The sequence below is a fragment of the Caenorhabditis elegans genome, chromosome V, assembly GCF_000002985.6.
Source record: "Caenorhabditis elegans chromosome V".
NCBI lineage: Eukaryota > Metazoa > Nematoda > Chromadorea > Rhabditida > Rhabditidae > Caenorhabditis > Caenorhabditis elegans.
In genome coordinates this window covers 11,952,990-11,975,511 of record NC_003283.11, presented here as the reverse complement: position 1 = coordinate 11,975,511, position 22,522 = coordinate 11,952,990, and the positions used below count along the sequence as shown (strand labels likewise).

The 22,522-nt window shown below is 34.3% G+C and overlaps 2 protein-coding genes and 13 non-coding genes across 16 annotated transcripts; 10 read left to right on the top strand and 5 right to left on the bottom strand.

Moving 5' to 3' along the window:
- The first annotated feature begins 31 nt into the window (after nt 1-31).
- C52E4.17 lies at nt 32-175 on the top strand. The gene has a single exon (NR_069665.1). It is a non-coding gene; the product is annotated as an Unclassified non-coding RNA C52E4.17 (non-coding RNA).
- A 5,501-nt stretch (nt 176-5,676) lies between these two features.
- C52E4.16 lies at nt 5,677-5,805 on the bottom strand. Its single transcript, NR_069663.1, has one exon. It is a non-coding gene; the product is annotated as an Unclassified non-coding RNA C52E4.16 (non-coding RNA).
- On the top strand, nt 5,677-5,805 carry C52E4.18. Its single transcript, NR_069664.1, has one exon. It is a non-coding gene; the product is annotated as an Unclassified non-coding RNA C52E4.18 (non-coding RNA).
- A 2,140-nt stretch (nt 5,806-7,945) lies between these two features.
- 21ur-13195 lies at nt 7,946-7,966 on the top strand. Its single transcript, NR_069662.1, has one exon.
- Nucleotides 7,967-10,688: 2,722 nt separating this feature from the next.
- F58H1.7 (Prohormone-4) lies at nt 10,689-12,505 on the top strand. Of its 2 annotated transcripts, none has more exons than NM_001047675.4 (5): nt 10,689-10,800; nt 11,122-11,247; nt 11,297-11,376; nt 11,815-11,887; nt 12,033-12,499. In NM_001047675.4, exons 1-5 carry the CDS (start codon nt 10,704-10,706, stop codon nt 12,206-12,208), a joined length of 552 nt encoding a protein of 183 aa, NP_001041140.1. In that variant the 5' UTR covers nt 10,689-10,703; the 3' UTR covers nt 12,209-12,499. The 2 variants fall into 2 exon arrangements, with proteins under 2 accessions (NP_001041140.1, NP_001041139.1); NM_001047674.3 differs by having other exon boundaries at nt 10,691-10,800; nt 11,116-11,247; nt 12,033-12,505.
- A 306-nt stretch (nt 12,506-12,811) lies between these two features.
- On the bottom strand, nt 12,812-17,119 carry F58H1.5 (Conserved plasma membrane protein). The gene is made up of 4 exons (NM_073599.6): nt 17,004-17,119; nt 15,282-15,448; nt 13,982-14,352; nt 12,812-13,313 (listed from the first exon to the last, which is right to left on the bottom strand). Exons 1-4 carry the CDS (start codon nt 17,106-17,108, stop codon nt 12,985-12,987), a joined length of 972 nt encoding a protein of 323 aa, NP_506000.1. The 5' UTR covers nt 17,109-17,119; the 3' UTR covers nt 12,812-12,984.
- On the top strand, nt 15,115-15,242 carry F58H1.22. Its single transcript, NR_069661.1, has one exon. It is a non-coding gene; the product is annotated as an Unclassified non-coding RNA F58H1.22 (non-coding RNA).
- On the top strand, nt 15,661-15,801 carry F58H1.15. Its single transcript, NR_069660.1, has one exon. It is a non-coding gene; the product is annotated as an Unclassified non-coding RNA F58H1.15 (non-coding RNA).
- Nucleotides 17,120-17,183: 64 nt separating the features above from the next.
- On the top strand, nt 17,184-17,325 carry F58H1.19. Its single transcript, NR_069659.1, has one exon. It is a non-coding gene; the product is annotated as an Unclassified non-coding RNA F58H1.19 (non-coding RNA).
- On the bottom strand, nt 17,259-17,440 carry F58H1.14. The gene has a single exon (NR_069658.1). It is a non-coding gene; the product is annotated as an Unclassified non-coding RNA F58H1.14 (non-coding RNA).
- Nucleotides 17,441-18,046: 606 nt separating this feature from the next.
- F58H1.16 lies at nt 18,047-18,184 on the bottom strand. Its single transcript, NR_069657.1, has one exon. It is a non-coding gene; the product is annotated as an Unclassified non-coding RNA F58H1.16 (non-coding RNA).
- Nucleotides 18,185-19,231: 1,047 nt separating this feature from the next.
- On the bottom strand, nt 19,232-19,373 carry F58H1.11. Its single transcript, NR_069656.1, has one exon. It is a non-coding gene; the product is annotated as an Unclassified non-coding RNA F58H1.11 (non-coding RNA).
- A 1,109-nt stretch (nt 19,374-20,482) lies between these two features.
- F58H1.12 lies at nt 20,483-20,612 on the top strand. The gene has a single exon (NR_069655.1). It is a non-coding gene; the product is annotated as an Unclassified non-coding RNA F58H1.12 (non-coding RNA).
- Nucleotides 20,613-20,959: 347 nt separating this feature from the next.
- F58H1.10 lies at nt 20,960-21,177 on the top strand. Its single transcript, NR_069654.1, has one exon. It is a non-coding gene; the product is annotated as an Unclassified non-coding RNA F58H1.10 (non-coding RNA).
- A 374-nt stretch (nt 21,178-21,551) lies between these two features.
- Nucleotides 21,552-21,808, top strand: F58H1.20. Its single transcript, NR_069653.1, has one exon. It is a non-coding gene; the product is annotated as an Unclassified non-coding RNA F58H1.20 (non-coding RNA).
- The last annotated feature ends 714 nt before the right edge of the window (nt 21,809-22,522 follow it).

Here is a 22,522-nt window from a genome sequence, read left to right as displayed (position 1 = left end):
AATGTCTTATCAATCTTCCGATTCTGTGGTTTTCTCTAGTTCTTGACGTCGAAAAGCTTCGTACCAGTGCTCAGTGCTCACGTGCTGCCCTTCCTTTTCTTCTTATCAGTATTTGATCGGTAATTCGGAACTGATTTAGGAGAGCATCTGAACCGGAATTCATCTGTGATACCAATTCATTAAAAGGAATTCAGTGAAATTTTCTAGTTTCTGCAAACCGAACTTGGGAACAAAAAACGCGACTTCCGATCTATAATCTGTCAAAAAGTTTCCCGGCAACACGAAACACAGTCAACAGAATTATGGCTGGATTACGGTAGGTTTCTGATAATAAACTTCATTTCAGTGTAAATGTCGGCAGTGCTCACAATTTCTTCGTTTACTTAGGAATAATTATTTCTTCACATGACCTTTCCTTTTAGTAAAACACACTTTTTATCGTAGGCATTATAAGATCAAAAGTGTATTACTCAATGCACGGCGAGAATATCAAATGTTTGAAACAGAAAAATTGGTTACATGTTTAAATTAATAAAATATATTTAAATGTTCCCTGATTTTCGAAAACACATATTTTCCCACCAGGATTATGAGCTTTCGTCACAACTTTTGAAACAAAAAATTAATTATCCAAATGAAAAGGAAGTTGAAAAAAGTCACGTACATTCATCCCGTTTCCCCACTTTTTCATTGACTCCATGTCTTTTCATGATGAGATCATTTTGCAATTGATACATTTTCTATCTATTTCAGTAAAACAAAAAGTAGATATTTGAACGATAAGTTCAAGAATAGTTATTCAATGTAATGAGAATTGCAACTCTACAAAAATTTCCACAGGATAACTCGTCAAAAATAATAACTTTTTTGGACGTTAAAATCACATTGTTTTTTCTATACATATATTATGTCTAGACCGAGGACCTATTGAATTTTTACGTCCAAAATTAAACGCTCGTTGAAAGATTTGATGCTGAAAATCATTAAAAAATATTTCAAAAGTTTTTAGAATATTCAAACTTGATATGTCTACTGAGTTTTTTAAAAAACTATTTCAAATTTCTTCCAATGGTGCTAAAATCATCTTTAAAATTTTAAGTCAAGTGAGTGGAAAATACTTACTTTTGACCTATCATAGTTTTGGAAGTCTGCCAAAAATGTTTTACAAGTTTTATATTTTGTTTGCAATTTGTATTCAAATAGGCTTAGCATATGAGGCACGTTTATCAATGAGTCCAAATCTTTCAAAAATTGGTATTTACCAAATTTACGACGAAAATTGTGAAAACTCTTGAAAGAATGTATTTATTTTTTTCATTATTTTTAACCTAGGTTGAAGATATTTTGACAACACCCCAACTGGAGCTACTCCTACTCCTGCTGCTCCTGCTACTGTTTTAAAATAAGTATTGTAGGTTAAACTTTCAGAAATTTCACAAGGCGGAACAAAATTCGAAAACAAATCTTTTCCACAACCGATTTCCTGCTTCTAATCTTAGCAACTTGACATCTCCCTTCCCAACATTTTCTCTCTTGCAATTTGCTTTTCATTCATTTTTTGTTCTGCTCCGTCCCTTCAAAACTCTCGACAACCCACAATGGCAACCCCACGCGGAGCATTGTTCTGAACTATTCGAGCTGAATCGACGACTTTTTTGGGTCGACCACCAACTCATTTACAAGAAAATAATAAATGACGAGGTTTTTATATACATTCAATGGGTTTATAAAGTGAATCCATCTGAACATAAAGTCAATGAAAAACCAATTATCAGCTACTGGAACCATAATTATAAACTTGGTGAGGTTGTGTAAAGTATTCAATCAACTATTTAATTTTTTGCAAGTGTATAATAGTTTTGGTGAGTGGTTGAACTTTTGAGGATAATTGAGGGGTTGGGTGACGTGAAGCAATATCACAGTTTAAACGGGAAGGTTAGAAAAAAGGAGAAAAATGAAATCAACTGAACACCTCAAATATCATCTACTATAACCTTAAAAAGTGTCTCAAAGTTTATTAAAACTATGAAATCATGAAGACAATTATTCAATGTTGTGGTATATAGACAATCGGAAGTAAACTTGTGTGACTAAATAAAAAATAATATTTAACGTTCCAAGAAACTCTGAATTTTTGGGATCAAAACCTCGTATACTATGTCACAGAATCGGAGGCCCATTTGCAAGCCCGGGGAAACCAGTTGATGTGAGAATATTCAAGACGACTTTTACAAATCGCAGTTAATCAATCAAAAAAGCCTAGAATTTAGTTGTCCCTGCCGTTCCGACTACTTTTCTCTCAACTCTTCAGACACGGAAAGCTATAATTTATTTGGACCAACTATTTTGACTTCCTATCCTGTCAGAAAAAAAACAAAGGATACAAATATATATTCATTTTTGTAGCTCCAAAATTGTTACTCATGAGGATTCATAAAAATTCAGACTAACTACTTCAACTAGCTGTAACTGTTCAACTGGCTGTGAGTCAGCAACGTGTAAAGAACCAGCACAGTGACATTATAATGAAGTTTAGCACTTGATATGTACATCAATGTTGTAATACTTCACTTCTATGTATCTTCCATATTTTTCAATTTAGAGCCGCTCAAAGTTTAAGAGGATATTTTTTCAAGACTTTTTGGCGTTCTAACCTTATGTAGCAAACCTATCAGCCAGTTTTAGAGCTGTAATTAACAATTCTTCTTTGTTATAAATTTAAACGCTCACAGCTTATTAATTTTTATCTATTAAGAAATATTATAAAAAATCAAATTATTTTAGTCATCAGATTCGTCAGAGATGAAAATAATTTTAAAGTCGAGAAAAAGGCGAATCTGAAAAAGACAACAGTTATTCCTCAATCGAATTTCAGTACAATGAAAAATATCTGAATGCCACGGGAACTTTGATTTTTGTTTTTCAGTATATTTTCAGAAATAGGAGATGAGCAGCGGATTTTCAGATTTTCAGAATTATAAATATAAAATGTTTTTGGTGTTTCAGATTTTTATTTGATAAATGCATTCATAGAGCTCAGGAGTCTCAAAAACACCTACAACTCAGGATTATATTTGAATATTCATGAGTCTAGATCTAGAATTTGATTTCACAAAAGTCTTAGCAAGTGAAATGGTAATCCGAGAGAACCGAGTGTAAGAGTTTGTAAAATTAGTTGCTTGATCTGTTTTTAGATCAGAAAAAAACTAGTTTTATTTCTATTTCTCCTTGCTCAAAATATTACGGTTATAACACCCCTATTATTTTCAATTCAAGAGAGATAAATTTCAGAAAGATAAGTATAAAAAATAGAGGAAAACTTATAATTATTTTTCAAAAAGTGACGGTTTTGTGTTAATTTGTCTATAAAGATATAAGAAACCATATGCTTATTTTTTTCATTATCTTTCAAGGCTTCTACATCATTTCTTAAAACGATATTCTTTAACTTTTGTGTCTTCATTTCCTCCCCAGCTGACCTCTCATCTGATCTCATCAACTTTTATGTATCCAACTCCTACGTTCTTTTGCACATCCTATTGAAAAGTTTAATCATTGCCTTCAATTCTTTAACAAATAAATGCAAAGTTTAATCGTTTTAAAGACAATACCCTAACACAGAAGATTAGGAGCTAAGAGTCATGATGTCATTGACCAAAAGAAGGCGGAGTCAAAAAAGGAAACCGATGGCCCTCCGCCTCTTCCTCCTCTTTTTACCACAATAGCGATTAGTAGTAGATGTGTTTGAGAGAGAACTTCTTATTTTTGGCACTTTGTAGTTTTATCTTCCAGAAAACCGTAACCTATTGTTTTCTGTACGTTGATTTTGAAAATGGGAGGAGTTGTTCCGAGAAGGAAAAACTTCATTCCTCCAAATTTAGATTCATCCTCTGTCTATTCAATTTTCACTTCCTTCTACCATTTTTTTTGTTCGAACCGGTTATTGAAGCTTCAAATAATTGGATTCAAAAAATTATTTGTTGTGCAAAAACAAGAAAATTATCTCATTATTTCAAATTCTTCGATTCAAACTACCAAAAATCTGATGCTAATAGTAAGCAATTTTTGTAACCGAAAAGATTTTTTTGAGCTTCAAATAAGTAGAACAGCGGTGCAATTAATGTTCGAAACATTATACATTTTACTTAACAAATAATTAAAAAGTTTTAAAAATACATTATAGCACATATTTTACAGATTAACAACAAATCTTCTTGAAACCCCGTAATTTTGTAAAATGATTGAATACGAGTTCAAGTTTAGTATATCCTATGAGTTTCGCTATCAATAATATCCCGATAGCAAAAAATGCTTGATAACATTTTAGAAGCCTACTATTTTAGGAGAATACATAACATATTTTATTCTACGATGTCAGAAAGTGTTGACACTCTTTTCTGACCATTTCAGAAGGCACAACAAAAACAATTTAAACGTACAAACTGTTCTGACGTGGGTCAGTCTTTGTGTACGGTGTAAAAATACGTCTTTAAAAACTGAAGAAATCAATATGAAAAAGTTTACCAATTTAGTTATTTCTCCATCTTTGTCTTTTTGCATAGATGATCTCAGTTTTTCCAAATAAATCACTAATTAGGTAAAGAGGAATCTCACTAAGTGAACCTATACGCTACTTTCAAATGCCTATTCCAATAGTACAATAAAAATATAAAAGTGGAAAAGTTTCCAGAAATATCCCAAGTTCATTATTTAGGATGGGTCATATCTATGTACTTGTGATAAAATATTCACGAGTGTTGTCTTTTGAAGGTCAACTTTTTTCTCAAAGAAAACTAAAGTTTATGGATGAGAAAGAAGACTTGGATCAAGAAATAAATCGGAGAGAAAGGTCAAGTCAAATAAATTAGACTCAATTAATTACTTATTCGATAGAAAAATTGAGCTAAAAGTGCTTTTGGATTTCATAATTTTCGAGAATGTTTCGAAACTCACCGTTCTCAAAACTTCTCATGACTCACGAGCTGAATTTCTTCTATCGCAATACAATTCTAATAACCGAAATTGAGCGTTTTTTAAAATTAAAAATTCCACGTTTCAAAAACCGTTCAAAAATTTTTCTAACTCCATGTCAACCGAACTTTTCTGATGCGGTTTGTAGGACTGCTATGCTAATAGAATAATAGAGAACATTATATGGATTTTCGTAGAGTGAAAAGTTTACCCATCACATATTTCAGTCTGTTTTCATGATTTATTTTCAAAAATATATCGTGGATGACGCTAAAATTTGACCGTTGGTCAACATTGAGTTCATATTCTCCATATAAGTTATTGAGTAGGCGTTCTGAAGAGGTTCCTCCCTCTTTTTCATTGGCTCTTCTTTCTTCAAAAATCATATCTTCACATAAGAAAGGATATCTTCACTCATATCTTTTATTCTCACTTAACCCAAATATTATTTCAGATGACACGTCATTTCTTTAACCTTTTGTCAACCTTTTTCTATTCCTTCACTATATATTTATTGTCCTCTGAGTAGGTGGTGAAAACGCTGCTCATTCCAGATTTATAGCCAAATAGAAATTGACGTCCTTCTGCTTCCTTCTTTCTTTTTTCCTTTCTCCAGTATTATGTGCTTTGGAAACAATGACACCCCTGGTTCTGGTTGACCAAAAAAACTCTTGAGGCCAAGCGGTGTTTCATTTTGCAATGAATAAATTCGACTTCCCAAGTCGTCGCCTTCGAAGCATTTCGTTTCGTTGCCTTGAAAATAGAGATCCTGGAGAGAGGGGTGATTGACGACAAGAAGTTAACATGGGGGCTCCACGTGTCTGCGTCCCAAAATTGAAACGAGCAAATGGACTGCTCGGGGAGAGCCCGAAACTCGCCAATATTTCTCATTTTCTCACCTTTCACGTCACTTTTAAGACATTTTGAACTGGAACAGTGTTTGCCTCATCTCGGTCAAAGTTAAGAATACTATAACACGACGTAGACTAGAAAATTCTGATAATGGTAAACTTTGCCTCAATCTTGGATATTCCCAAATTAAAATCACCTGGTCGTCATATTTTGAGAACCCTCTCTCCTTTCTTGCACTTTCAAATTTGATCGGTAAATTAGTAATTTCTTTGAATCAGTGAAAAAAATTAAAGCACACTTCTATCAAAGTTAAATATTCTAGACCACATCTTATAGAAAGACAAACACAAGAAAAACTGACAAAAATTGTGAAATAGTGACATTGACAATCAAAAAAATAAATAAATTGAAAACAATCGTTCGAAAATATATGTAGGTCTAATTAGAAGCTAAATTAATTTCAGTTAATTTTCCAATTACTAACAAATTTCGAAGAACATTTCATTTGAAACATAATTGAATACCATCAAAATAATAATAATAACTTAAATTTGTGCTTTCCAAGGTTCGGATATAAATCTTTCGAGTTTTCACGGAATAACACTATATATCCCATTTCAAGAATCATTGAGTCTTTTTCTGAAAACAGTGAAACAATATGAACACTCGAATATGTCAATCAAATGTTCCAACCATTTCTGATTTTCAATCAAAAATTATTTTTCAATAAAAACGGAACTTCTCAGCATTTTCTCTTGTCAATAAAATGTTAAACAATTTTAACAAAAACATTATAATAATTGAGCATTCGGAAGTGGTGGTGGTGGGGACTCATAAAACTCCATAAAACTTTTGACTCTCCATTTTTTGTTGTTTTTTTTTGTTTTTTCCTCTCTTTCCCATTCTCTTTTTCTTCACTTCCTCTGGTTTTAAAATGACATTCGGCAGTTAGTTTTCGAACTTCTTGATATGAAATATTTAAAATCAAAAACCCGAGTATTTTTCATTCTGACGATATCCGGTGTGTGATGTTCCAAATATCATCATGGTTTATTTAAAATTATCATTTCGCCCACCTGCTGGAGGAAAATATTTCAATTCATATTTTCCAGACATATATTTTATTTAAAATCTTTTTGGCTAGGGATTATTTTAGAAATAGTGTCAGAAAAACGCATTTGTTACAGTACATACTTGCCCATAGATCTACGATATTAGAAACAAAGAAAGTTTATTCGATGGAACAAATAAATCCAGTTGAAAACCAGAAATCATTCAATTACTGCGATAATTTCAAAACTTTTCCACTTTAAATACATCGTTTATCTATAGATCTTTGAAGTATAAGTTACGCTCTTGGAACTCTTGAATAATTAAAAACATTTATGAAAAACAACATGGCGCTTCCATCAAGTACATTCCTTCGTTCTGGCGTTCCACACAGCTGAGAATTTTTGAACAGCTTCATCTTCTTCTTTTCTTCACATTCAGTTCTTTATTATCTTGTCTGTCTTCATTCTAATCCTTCCTTCATCATTTATAACTTCTTGGGATTTAAGACATAATTTCATAACACGATTATCACTTTCTGACACCACAAAGATCACAGGTTAACATATATATGCTGAACTACAATTCTTTAAATAAATCTAGTAGAAAGGGGATCGGTCAACCCGTGAGTTAGACCATAAAAGTGAGCAAGTGAGAAACAAAAATCCTTTTTCCTTTTCCAATTTTTTTGCTCTTTCCTCTTATTCTCCAATTTTCCATCAAATATATTGCTCTCTGGGCCCAAAATCGATGGGACTCATTTGATTAGAGATGAAGCTTCTCTCCGGAGCAATATATGCACATGTTCATATTAATATGGATGTGTCGATGTGAGAAGAAAAAGAAGCAAAAAAAAAGAAAAAGATGTCGCCGTCGTCAGATATGATTCTATATATCATACAGGAGAAAAAGGATAAGAGAATTAGAAGATATATCCTATTTTTCGCACTTTGTTCATGCTTCATCTCATTTTTTTGCTCTTTCATATCTCCCACTCGATCAGATCATTTTGTTACCAAATGTTTTCTGTTTCTCTAAAACTTTATTCCTTACCATGATTCATGGCAAACGTTGGAAGCAAATTGTAGGTGTGATTGGACAAACGGAAATTCGAATAAGATTTCATTTAATAAATTAGGCTGCTAATTTGAGCATCACAAAGTAGACTTAATATGTTGACACATTGTGCTGGTCAGAAGTTGTGCCGGAATTGTATTAATGGTTAAAGATTTTTTTACAAAACAGAAATGCCATCCTCTCATCATTATTGATTTAAATGTTTAGTGGGAAGAAATATAAATTCGCATATTATATGCACAAATCAATACTTGATCTTTATTTATTTCAGATCTTTAACGATTCTGAACAGCGAGGTAGCTCAAAGAAAAACTACAACCGCAGAGTTGTGATACCGTCTGCAAGCCTACTGCAATCTTTTTTTCCAATTCTACTACGGAAAACACACGAAAATTATAGAAAACGAAAGACTGAAAAATCCGCTACCAGCGTTTGCAAACGGTTCCCGAGTGCAGAATTCATGGAGAGATCCTTCTGGAGTCACAGTAGTTCTTAGGTTTTGTAAAGTTCTGTTGTTAACTTTTAAATAAATGGAAAGAATTGTCTTCCATCGCAGCGACAAAACCCTGAGAAAATTTTGTCTACCTGTCGTTCATCATTTAATTTTTCTTCTCGAAATTACCCGAATGTATCCACTGTTCGCTAAGGAACATTTGGAAATTATCACAGCAAGATTTGCTTAATGTATGAAAAGACCTGCAGATAATGTTTCTCTACTCTTTGGAATAATTGCTCAAGTTTTGTGGATCCATAAGTTGCACAGTTATATTTTTCTCTTCAACTTCTACTTTCAATAACTAACGTCTCATTTTACGAATCGATCCTTGAACTCAGAATTTATTCGCCGAAGTTCTTTAATTTTTCTCAAAAACAAATCAAACTTATTACCTTTTTCATTTCTTTCCATATTTTCCCGTCACTCCAGACTTTGAATAATAATTATTAAATTGATCAACTTTTATTACCCACTCATGACTCGCTTTCTTTCAATTTTTCATTTGAGTATATTTCTTTTTGTCTCCTTCCTGGCACACACGCATATATTAAAATAATTCCGAAGTTAACTGAGATGACGAATAGGCTTAGATGTTGTTGTAACTGAATCTGTTAGGCAGGTGATATTGGTTCCTATGATTTGGAACTCAATTTTTATATACTTAATTTATTCTTCCCTTAACATTAAATTCTACCTTGTTCATTGTTAATATGTTAATTAACTAAAAAAATAGATCTTTAAAGTTTAATTTTCCTAAATGACGTTAAACTATTTTACTATAATCTCAACGTAAAAATATGACTGCGAAATCAAATTTATTCGTAGACTCCAGTGGTCAGCACCTTCCTCTAACAACTAGATCATTCATCATTTCATATCAGTTCTCTTGGTTCAGTTGAAAATTTACTTTATTCTTGATTCAAAATGGCAGGTGTTTAGAGATAATTGAATAATTGAATTCCGTTCCGATTTCCACCTCAACGGGCACTTTCACAACTCACGTTTGTTTTGGTCAACACATTTGGCTCCTTTTTTAGAATCTTTTTTTCCAGTCGATTCATAATATTTAGTGTAATTTTCTATAAGTTGGGTGTTTTTAGGTCATCAGTTATCTAGAGATGCATCCAATAGGTCGTTGAATGTTAGAAATGCTCCAATTTGCATCACAAATTAGTCACCACCTACTCCTTTCTATCTTAACTTTTTTCTCTTTTTTTCACTTTATACAAATCATTTGCTAACACCTTCTATTCTACGTCACATCGGATTGATTGATATTTTTCTAAAATTAGAAATGCAACTAGGAGATAATTGAATTGTTTTGCAAAATTCTGAGTTCAAGAGATGATATTTGAAACAACTTTTATTTTTTCTCCTAAAAATCCTACACTCAAAATATTAGACTTTAAATATCCTTAATACTTTCAATGCAGATAAAGTGACCCAGAATAATCTTTCAGCTACACCTTTCTCTAAATAAAATGTTTCGGTCCTCTATGCTAACTGGTAGATCTGGAAGTTTCAGTCAGAAAAAAAAAACCTTCATAAATTTTCCAAAGCAACTTTTTTTAGTATGTGGTCGAAAACAAGCAAAAAAGTTCTAGCATAATCTAGCATAATTTTTCATCAGCAACTGAAGAAAAAATTCTGAAGTTATCTGAGTGAATTCATAAATCTATGGAAACAATTTTCAGTGAAAGCTTAGAAACTAGAACCGTAAGTTTCAGTTGTTCAAACAAAAGGCAATATTATCAAGAAATTCCATTAATTAAAGTTTTTCAAATTTTATATATTCTTATAAGTTCAGTACTTGATCTTCAATATTATTTCTACATAGTTAGTATTCCAGAAAAATGACGCGTTCTGCACATTCTCCGTACTGCCACATGACAAAATTAATCAAAAGCTTGAAAAGAAGAACCCCCTTGTGCATATTTAAGGAAGTATTTTCTTTTGACAGAATACATACCTCCATATCGCCCATTTGCTTACATATCTTACGTCGTTATCCTTCCCCAGCATCCCCCACATCCAAACATCTTCTGAATTCGTCACTCTTCCTTCACCCCGAGAATTGGTGTATGTGTATATTCACCATTTATCAACTTTATACTCTCTTCTATTCCACCTCTTCCCTTTTCCCAAATTTTATGGCATAAAACACGTCTTCTTTTTCATCTCTCAATATTCTCTAAAATAAGTATTTTCCGTTCATTTTCTCGTTATTCATTATAAAAATTGCAGGTAATCACGAGAAATGTTGAGACAAATAGTGTTAATGTGCGCCATCCACACCGCTTGTTCCTTTAGTATCCGGGACATTATCAACGGGAAACGGGGAGCTGATGCTGCAAGTAAGCTACTTCACATATTCTAATTATTTTCAACAAAAATATAGAGTCTGACCTAAACAGATCAAATACGTCAAAACCTATGAATTGTAACCACAAAAATGATCAAATTATTAGAATTTCATTTTAGAGCTGTAAACTACAAGTAACGATTAAACTAATTATTTTCAATTTTCTTGGAAATATATAACTTTTTAAGAATTTCAAAAAAAGTCTGAATTAGACAGAGGGTTTATGCTCACGTCGGCACGTCTCCCTTTCACTCGCCTCCACGACTTTCAAGCTTTTCTCAAAAACTTTTGAACAATCAAATCCCAGTTCCAGCCCCCTGTCCTACATGGCATCCGTTTGCATGTCCATCGGGTGAATGCGTGCCAATCAAGTACCTGTGCGACGGATCACCTGACTGTTCAGACGAGTATGACGAGAACAAGAGCATGTGCACAGCAGGTGAGTCCCTTGTCACTTGACACCGTAACCAATCCTTCTGTATCTTTAGCCACACGACCGCCCGTTGAGGAGACTCAGGCGTTTTTGAAGGCTCTCATGTCCGCCCATGGAAAAGATTTTCTCGTCAAGGTGAGTTGAGAGATGGACAGTTCGTTTTTTTCTTAAGTGTTCAGGAAACAGATGAGACTGACCGGTTTTAAGGTGAAAACGTTAGAAGATTGACATGTTAGGAATGAGGAAAATAAGTAGAATTGAAGTAGGTAGATCCGTTATTTAGAATGAATGATTTAGGTGAATTTTCTGTCTGAGAAACTAATTACAATCCAGGAAAAACAGTTTTAAAAATGCAAAATTCAAAATTATGCAAAGCCAACATTTACCAAAACTAAACATTTATTGGATTAAATAATGTTACCTCTTAGCGCCATATAATAATGTTTTACCGTATCACAAAGGGTAAAAAAAAAACAAGAACGAGAAAACTCTTCAATTTCTTTTTTTTGTCAAAACATCTAGATTTTTGATTTTTTTTTTTGAACTTTTTTGAACACACGAAATTCATTGCAGGTATTTGGTCCAAAAGCGAAAGCAGAACTGTCTGGAATGGGTGGAGTTGACAAAGTTGCAGTTGCTCTTTCTCGTATGTTTTATGATTAATTGAACTTTTACAGCTAGTTAAACCTTGCATGAATATTTCAAACTCTAGTGAATTTCCTCTTAAAAAACAGAGAAAAGATGCAAATTGCTGTGAAAAAGTTCCAAGTGTCAATGACATCATTTTGCAGAAACTCCGACAGCAGACCTGTTTGCATCTGAAATGAAATTGGACGATGGAGAAACACAGCATATGTTGGAAGTTATGGAGGGAATTTTGAATGGATCAACTGATGAACTTACATCCAACGAGGCTGCTGATTTCCGTTTCTTTGTTCAAAAACTTCAAGAAACTGGATTCTTCTGAATAATATCTTAAATCATAAAATCATTTGCATTCACATCTGCATTGAACTGTTTCTTCTTACATTTTCTTAAAAATTCAAAACAACCTGAAACACATCCTCGAAAGATCTCAAAAAACATCTGAAAAAACATCGGAGCCGCCGACGAATACGAGTGCGACCATCTCTTTTCATTCAATTTTTAAAAATTCTTGTCCTAATTTTTTTGTTCAGTTCTTTTCTTTTTGTCTTCTCTCAATCCTACGTTAGTTTCAATTTCGCTCGTTGGTGTGCTTCTGAATAAACCGTCTCCACATGTTTGTTTAAGATGTCTCTAATCCAAATGTTTTACTCAAAGAATTTTTCTGAGTGAATACAGCAAAAGAAGATTACGCAATTTAATTAGATTCGAAAAAAAACAATTGGTAAAGTGTAATAATTTGTGAGTAATACTTATTAAAAAAAAACTACAAAAACTATGTATTTTGAAGTATTTTTGCTTAAAAGGAGTAAAAATCGAGTTGAAAATCACAAAAACACTAAAAAATATTTGTTTTGTTTTTTTGTGTCTTTTTTGAACTACACTTTTATTATATAATGCAAACGTTTGAAAACCTTCTGAAATAAAAATTAAATCGATTTATTTACATACAAAATAAATTTAAATGACTAGAAACATGAAAGACAAGGATCTTTGGTCCATCGGAAACATATAAACCCGTAACTTTTGAAGTAGAATTAAAAACTAAAAACCACCAGTACAAAAACAGTAAGAAATTGGCATAAAAGTGAAATAATATTACACGTAGGTCATAGCCCGAGCAGCAGCTTCAGCTTCTAAACGAGCACTTCCAGATGGGCTCTTCCATTGTAAACTTGGAGCTGTACCATAACCACTTTCTCTGCCATCTTCATTCCATTGTCGATCACGTGGAGAATCAGATGATGTTCCAGTTATTCGAGTAATTTCATAACTTCCATCACTTGGTACAGGACTTTGTGGAGGTTGAGGTGGACGGCATGTTGGTGGAGGTTTTCGAAGTGACATTCGATTATTCATATTATTCATTGGAGTCATATTGCCCATATTTGGTCGCGTTGTCATATATCCAACATGTCCCATTGTACCTGAAAAAATAGTGTTTTAAAAACCGACAAAGCCTAAAATGATCCACCAAAATTTTTTTCAGCAGATATGCGTCCAATTGGAAACATATCTCACTAAAGTTGTAGTATCGTTAGTTGGGAAGATGTTTTACATCACTGTTACTAAATTAACAAAGTATCAGCGATGCTTTTCAAAAAATTTCAAAATTTTTTACTTACTATCAAAAGTGTTGCAAAATCAGTTTTTCCAAAACAAAATTTTGAAAGTCAATCAAAAACATCTTTTTGTACTAGTTTTCTATTTTAATTTGTTCGTATTTAAGTATTGCTGACGTTAGAACCATAGGCACATTTTTATAAAATTGATTTAGAAATTTAAAAAAATGAAGTAGAATTAAAGACTAAAACCACCAGTAAAAAACAATAAGAAATTGGCATAATATTTAACCAAAAAAAAAAATAAAATTTACCAAAAAATTCTGACAATTTTGAAAAAAAACTAAAAACATTTGGTGTTTTATTTTAATATTTGGTCATTTTAGACGTTATGTATCAATTTAAATCAAATTCGCTATTGATGATGATCCACTTTCATTGAAATTTTGTCATAACTGATCAAATATTTGTATAGTAAGCCTTAAATTGATTCTAAAATTTTCCCGAACTTTTAATAAATATTAAAAACATACCAATAGGTGCAATCTCTTCGTAAACTTCAGATGGTGGACATCCATTCTGCCTGCTAACAGAAACTGTATGATATGCTGAACATCCATCTCCTGGATTCAATCGTAACGTTGTAGATTCGGAATGTCGAATTGGTATATGTTGTGATCCCATTATCGGAGTTCCTGAACCAACTACATATGATCTCATTGTAGTTGGCGTATGATGGAATAGTCGACTTCCAGCATTTGACTGATTCGAGTACATTAGCACTGCTGGTGGTCCACCGTTTATTGGTTGCTTCATAGAGTTATACGTCCATAAATGCTCCCCAGCAGTCAAAATCGAATCACTTGACATTTTCTTAGATGCGTCCGAGTTCAGGCGTCGTCTCCTGTAAGAAGAATAAGAAATTGAAAAGAAAGAGTTATATTGCCGCGGCACTTTTAAACTCTTCATTGTGTTTGTAAAATGTCTTTTGTGTTCATGTTTCTTACTTCTTACTTCATGTCATGCAGCAGCGCAAATTGAATTTTCTTTCCAATAACCACTTCATTCTCTAATAATTCAACTTTACACCCCCCTCTACTTCCCTAATGACCTGTACTAACGGTGTGACTGATTGTAAATCCTGCGGATTGTAAATCATGGCCTTCTGTGTGCCCCACACATATTCTGCCAGATGGGGTGAACCCCCATGGGTTAGTATTTGTGTAACTCTTCCCAGTAGGTGACAATGATGTAACCAACTGTCTTATCCAGTAGGTCAACACTCGAAAACTTAATAATTTGCCTTCTAAGCACTAGTCATTCCGTTCCAATTTGTGCCTAGCTTGTGTGTCAGGACGCTTTTAATTAAACCACCAATGCCAATGACATATCCAAAATCGAATCGACTCAAGTGTTATGGATGGTTGGTATGGGGTTGAGGTTATCGTAAATAGCCAGAACATTTGAAATACTACTCTAATTCAAAACTAAGAAGATTTGAATTTAATTATATTTCTATTGCAAGTGGCTTTCAAAACTCCCGAATTGGTTTTTAGCATAAACCAAGCTTACTTTCAAATATTTATGATTTAAATGTATTGGTTTTTTTTAAGTTCAAAATCTTAAAATACATTTTAATTTATAAAAACCACGAAAAGTTCTTAAATGTTTCATCCCACTAAAACCAGACTCATATCCAAGTTGCAACAACAAGTCGAGACAGATTGGAGAGTCTGGAGGGAAACAGATAATCAATCAACCACATTATGGATGATGAATCAGTGCGCGCGTGCAGACTGTCATAAACTACTGATGGATTACCCCAAAACGAACCTCCGGATGCGGCCAATTACTGCGACACAAACGAAAAAGAGTAATAAAACTGAAAGAGCAGCAACGGCAATCAAAATATTGGCGGCAAGTTGTTGAGTATCCTCTGAGTCGTAGATGGTTCCAATATCCGATATGCTCACAAATTGATTTGATGAACATTGTTCAGCCTGTAATTTAATTGTTTTCATTGATGATTCCTTTTAAACCAAAGAAATCAAAAACCAGTTTAACAACTCTTGATGCTTTCTTTTCCAACTTCTTCCACCGTTTTACATATTTTTCCTCTATACTTTCAATTTATTTCTCTTCACACCAATTTGAATTTGAATGAGGCAGGAGGGGCGCAACAAACGGGCGGAAAAGTTAGAAATTTGCATAAACGGAGCGCGGCGGCGACAAGATTGATGATCAAAAGGCGCCAGGAATTCATTGGCGGACAAGGATCCCAAGGGAAATGAGTGAGATGTTGCAACAATGTCCAGTCAATTCATATTCAACGATTGATGGGTGTATGGAGAGTAAGAATACAACAAATAGCAACATGTTTCTAGCTGCATTTGGAGGAAACTTTTGGAATTGAGTAATAGTTTTCTATTTTGTTTTAGGAAAGATACAAATTACGAAACTGCTGTAATAAAACAAAATATGTGATCTGAAATAACAACTCCTAATAATCAATAGAATTAAAATTCGATTTTTAAAATTTATAAGAATTTTAGAATATAACTACTTCACAAGTATTCAAATTAATTACTGATAAAAACTGGCATACTAGATTACATTATGGTCCAGCAAAAAAGTGTTGAAAACTGCAAATAGTTTTAAACCTACTTCATCTCGATTTCGCTAATATTTTTAAAATTTGGTTATTTTCAGAGTCTTGCAACTAGGGAAAGCAACAAAAATATTCTGACTCCCACGGAGAAATTTCAACTTATTTTCATCTTATCCAACTAATGAAGATACTTCCGTTCATTTCCTTCTAATCTACCATATTTATCTCTGGACCCATCCTCAGTTTCTTCTGACCATTACCAACACACATCAATCTTGCCTTCAATGAATGGCAAAAACAATTGTTTTTGGCGCAGATGGTTTATGTGGATGTGTGTTGAGGGAAAAGCAGAAAAAGAAGACGCTTTTTCTCCAAAAAGATATGGTGGTTATAAATTAAATCAGAGCTTCTTCTCCCTTCTTTCCCTGACATACATCTTCCCGTGCCACCTCTGTTACCATAAACAGGCAGCCTCTCACAAGTGTTTCATTCTGCTAGTTTTGTTGGAGCATCCCTGAGATTGTGCAAAAGGATTATTTTAAGTAGAAATTGAAGGAGACGAAGAATGTTACAGCAATGTGATGGTAATACGCGCAACTGGTTCAAGTGGCTGTCAATGGCAATTGTTATGCAAATTTACAGGTGTCACTTGGCTTTTTTTGGGTGGATAGAGTGGCCAATGGGATAATGCATACTAATATCATGTGTACTACATAGTATCAGGAGTTAAAATTAAGAATTTTTTTCTGAAATGACTAAAAACTGAAAATTACAAAACCGTTTATTTTCCATTTCTTATTTGCAAAATAGGTTTCTCTAGCAGAAGCTATTAGAAAAATGTAATGCGAAAAGAGATAATGTCAGTTGGCGCAAACGGCTGCTATTTTCTTCTTAACAGGTGGCATCTCCCAGTCGTCTTTTGATTTTGATCAATTAAAAATACTCACCGGCTCAAATTTTTCATCTGATATTAAATGCCAAATCAATGAAGGATCCGGCGGTGGGGGTAGATCAAATAACGGAGGCTCTGTGATACAATCGCAAGCCCTCATGTTGGCATTTGCTGAAAATTACAAAATTTAGTTGCGTAAAAAATGCGTTACGTTTTTTTCAAACACGTAGAAGAAAGAGTTTGTGAGAAGAATGAAAAGGCTTTGTGTCCATGGCGAAGCAAAATCTAACAAGTTGTGGAAAGTGGTACCGGGAATAAGAAGTAGGAGGAAGAAGGGGGAATGGAAGTCTTTTGAAAAGAGGACAGACTTAAGGAGGTACATAATAATAGAAATGTAGTTGAAAGAGGGGGGGGGGGGTGGAGGGAACAATTAGAAGGACCCTCCGGAAGGGTTTCGGCACGATAACGACCTTGAATTCCAACCTACTCACAGTACACGGCTCATTTCAAACATTGGGCGCCCCCCGCACGCCTTTTTCGGGTTGGTGACGGCTCATCGAACAGTTTGAAAATGATAGTACACGAATATTGTGCGGGTAGGTCAGAGCGGTAAACATTGGTTGAGGAGAACGAACGTGAAAATGAAGCATGTTATGGGAAATTGGTTTCGAAGACCACCAAGTGTGGAAGGGATGTCGGAGGAGAGGTACAGCTAGTTCAAGAAGAGAACGATTGATTCGTTGTGACAAGTGGATTGAAAAAAGAATGGAATGTGTTAGATTAAAATTGTTGCCACGTTATGGCGGATATTGCTGAACATTAGAAGCATTTAGAATAGAACATTTTGCAGAAAAATCGGGTTACATTCTGATCAAAATTGGAAACTTTATCGGGTGAAACAACACAAGGAAATTTTGAAGCTTGAAGGAATATTTAGGAAGATTTTTATAAACCCAAATCACAAATAATTCAGGCTTCCTAAATCACTGTCATCCTCTAGAGAGCATCTAATGTTAGACACTCAAGCCTATAATTTAATGGCACATCAGTCACTGTATCGCCTCTTTAATCTCTTTTTGTCAAAAGAAACACGACCATTACCGGTGGAAGTTACCCCATTAGAAGAGGAAGGATGTTGCGTAAACCAAGTCGGAGAAATGAGAAAAAATGAAAGGGAGTATGGAGCGGCACGAGTAATGGGTTAAAGGACCTGTTGACAAGCAAGGACACCTTCCGTAAATGAACATGTCACTGGAAAAGGAGAATAAGAGAATGCACAACATTTTGATGGAAGGGTACATGTGCTGAGTAAATGGACGAAGGGGATTTCTTGACAACTCTTACTCAAAATCTCTTTTGATCTCTTCCTCCAAATCCCTCTTCTTCATATTTTATTGTCTTTCTCACACATCCGAGTTGCTGTTTTTTACGAGAAACAGATCTCCATGGAAGGGAATCGGATTAGTTGTAAAGAAATGTTTTTGTGTGTGTACCGGTGCGGATTAAGATGTATCGGGACAAGAAGAAAAGAAGGAGGACATGGGAAAATGACTGTCTATGTTTTTTATTTGTTTGGTTTAGGAATGCACCATCAAACAGTGATGTATCGTCCTTTTATTGTTTGGATTCCCGACTATTAGGAAGAGTTCTAAAGGATTACAGACTGAATCTTAAAAAAAATTTTGACAGTTTTATTTTTGAATCTTGAAAGTTGAAAAGTGTTACGATTTGCTAAAAAATCTGAATCTAGAACAACATACGTCATCAATTCAAGTTTCTATGCTTGCATCTCACAAGAAAAATTTGACATAGCCCGATTGACTCAAAGTTAGAAAATTTGTATTTCCTTAAAACTAAAAATAAATCCAAGCGGCCGAATTTTAATGAAACTTTTTAAAATGTTTTTAAATTAAACCTAATTTTTTTTTTCAAAATTTTGGAAAGCTAAATTTTTAAATTTTTGAAAAAGTTTAAAATAAGCCTTTTAGGAAATTCTGTCTTCTGAAACCATACAAATTTAGGAACTCCAGTTTCATTTATTTAACCAATTAATAAGTATTCACTGTAAGGAATTGTTGTGATGAATTCCCAAAGTCTGTGTAAACTTTCAGTTAGAGCTTATGAAGTTGAAAAAAAAACTTACAAATGGATTTATCAAAAACCTTGCAAACCTCAACCTCACACTTAAAAAATAAGAAAAGTCAAGAAAACAGGAGTATCGTAACCCTATCATTTCCAATACGGTACTGGTCAAAAAGTCACAAGCCATAATACTAAACGCGACGGTAAAAAGTAGGAAAATACGGAAAATTGTGGAAAGAAATAGTGAGAAAACCCGTAATAAACGCGAGAAAATTGGCCGAAATTGGTAGTTTTCACCTGAAGCTAACCTAGACTGAATAAAACCATTCAGAATTCTGGATTATATGAACAGAAAACTGCGTCAACCAATTCAAATAGAAAATGTACTAGTTGATGATGGTGGGTGAAGAGAAGTGAATAAAAAACTGACTTTCCGTCATCATACAGCTACTCTTTCAAATCGTACAATAATCGTGGCTTCCCACAGCCCCCGGCAAATCAGAGAAAAAAGAAAGGAAAACAGTAAACAAAAACTGAATTGGTTGAGTGCACTTTTAAATGGATATGGTCATAAAAGAAATGAAAAGAAATAAAAAAGAATGAGGTATGTTATGGTTCGGAGGAGGTTAATCACATTATTACCGAAAATGAGGAACGGCGGTATTGAGAAGAAGAAGAGCGTAGGAAGGACATACGGGACAGGCTGGAGAGAGACACACATTGTGTGTATCTAAAGAGAAAGATGGGAAGGACCGCCCTGAGAACAATAACTCCGCCCATATTGACACCATGGTGTACATGAGAAGATATAGAACAAAGTGATTGAATTTGAGCAGGTGTGAGAAGAGTTGGAAAAGAAACAAGTGAGAAGGTGGAGGTGTGTATTTTCCTTTGTCTATATTGTTCCAGCATTCTTCGACACGATGGCTCGCAGTTATAGATTACTTTTTTGAATATTATGGGATACATGGTTTGTTTTCAGAAAAAAACATTCAAACACGGAAAACTTGAGTTGGAATTTTAAAAATCAGAAACGAAAAAACAATGCGCGGCAATCAAAAATTTGTGGTCATCGGCAACTCTTTTTTTAATTTGCAAACCTAACAATATTTCGAAAATCAAAAATTAAACTTTAACTCCATTTTAGTATTAATATAAGGTGTAACAATTTATGTTATAGTTTGGGAAATTATCATGAAATTTATCGTGAAACTGAAATTTTTGGAATTTTTTACCATGCCAATGTCTCAAAAAACGTCACAATATTTCAATTAATTTACTGAATTTCATTCACCTATAAGGTCAGATCCTTCCTCCCAAAAACATACTAAATTTCTAAAAAAAACGTAAAAGCAAGTGTTCGCATCCCTTGCTGTCCATCCGAAAAACCAAGTGAAATCAATTGAGAGCGTGTCAAAATAGTAGCCACAAGAGGTTTTGAAGCGAGTTAGAGAACTTCCAAAAAACTCAAATGGCTATTCTGGACGCCTTGCTATCTTCTCTACTTGGAGAACCAGAAAACGAAAAGAAAAAAGTTGCGAATCAGTTATTTGAGTGGTCCGGACTGCTGGACGAGTGGTGTCAAGTGCACGCCCCGATGAATTCATTTTGCTTTTTTTGTGGTGGTAAAGTTTTTCTACTGGAAGGAGAAAGAGAAAAGAACACTACCCCATCTCAAATATCACTAGAATGACAAAAACGACCAAGAAAATGAAGAAAAGAACAAATATTCCAGCAACATTATGGATTCACCAATTTCTTCGCAATGACCCTAGCGTATGAGGTCTGTTAGACATTGACCGGCAAATCACCAGATGCTCCCAAAAAACGTTCCCTTATTCCATAAGAAAGAATTACGAGGGGATTCTCTGATTGCACCCTAAATAACAATAAACTAGTTGGGTGATGAGTGTTGTCCCATGAAGCAGTAGAGCACGCGCAATTTTACGGTGGATCGTTGTGATTTATGATGAGCAGGCGCTGAGGATCACTTCCTCTTACTTTCACTGCTTATGCAACTGAATGGATGCTTGGTAACAATGTAACGATGATGGATTGGATTGATGAATGGAAAAGAAGGCGTTGGGTTAGTTGGAGAGGTTGGAGAGGGAGCAGTTTTTGAAGTTCTTAAAACAACGATTTCGACTTTTATTAAATTTTTTTCATGATGATGAGTAAACTGCATGAAAAAATATTACTCTTGTCAAACAAGAAAAATGGGGTAAGAAGTTTCAGGTAATTTTCAAATCACTGATGAATTTAGAGAATTTACTGAACATAGATGTTATTAGCAGAATTTGAAATTGAAAAGCTGACTAAGAAAATTATTCAGTTTCCGCCAACAAATGTCAAAAAATTCATTTTGTTAAACTTCGACAAAATGATGAATCAGACTTGCTCGGGAGCAATCAAACGAGGATAAGCTTCAAGTCAGCTGAACCAAAATTGCATTGTGTTCCATTCTAAAGACTCTAAATGTGTCGAAATTTGACATAGAAGACCGCCACCACCACTTTCCTTATCCTCCTATACAACTCTCAACCCAAAATCCCAAACCGATTTCTCTGTTGGGGGTGCTAAATGGTTCATTAGGCGTCCGGTCGGGGGTACGCGCGGAAAAGGGAAGCGCCCGTCTTATTAAATAATGGTTACTCTTCTCGTCCGCCGCTTTTGCTCGGCTTCTGCTGCTCAAAAAGTTTTTGGCGGGAATAGAAAATAGCCGAGAAAAGAAGAATGCACTAAATTCAATCACGTCGTCTTCTGCTCTTTTTCCTCGTCCCTTAAGCTTAAGCTTTTCGCTAGACTGCTTCGGGATTTTCTACCCAAAAATTGAAAAGAGCTGCGAAAAATGACACAGAGGGTTTTTTCTGGTGTCTTGGGTTTCCTTCGAAGAAAGGCGATGTTTTAATCCAACCCATTTTGAAAAAAAACAACTAGAACGGAACAAAAGGGTAAATGAACTTCTTTTCCCATTTCTGGCTAAGTCATTCTACGTTTTATTATGAGCATAAAACCCGACCGATTGGGCCGATGGATTCACATAATCCCCATTTATTTCTAAAAATGCATAGTTATTTAGGTTTGGGGGAGGTATTAGGTATGAAGTGCCTGCCACGTCATAATGATTCAAGCATCTTGACAATTGACACATAGTTATCGCACCTGGCAATGAATAAAGAAAAATAGCAAGAGAACATGTTACGCCAAGTGGTACATATAAAAGTTGAGTGCCTTGGCATGACCTCTATATACCATGCGTATCCTAACCAATTTATTGTATAGGTTCTAAAAGGGCGGCACCATTCAACGACACAAAGAGTCCGTAATTATTGATACAATTGTCGGGGTGACGTAACCAAGAGCAGTAAAGGAACAATGAAAAAACTCGTAAAACGTGGAGGAACAGTGTCTGCGCACAGGTGGCAAGAACTGTCCTCCTGCCAGCCACCTGGCTTTCTGAATTGAATGGTACGGATGGAAGAATAAGGAAAA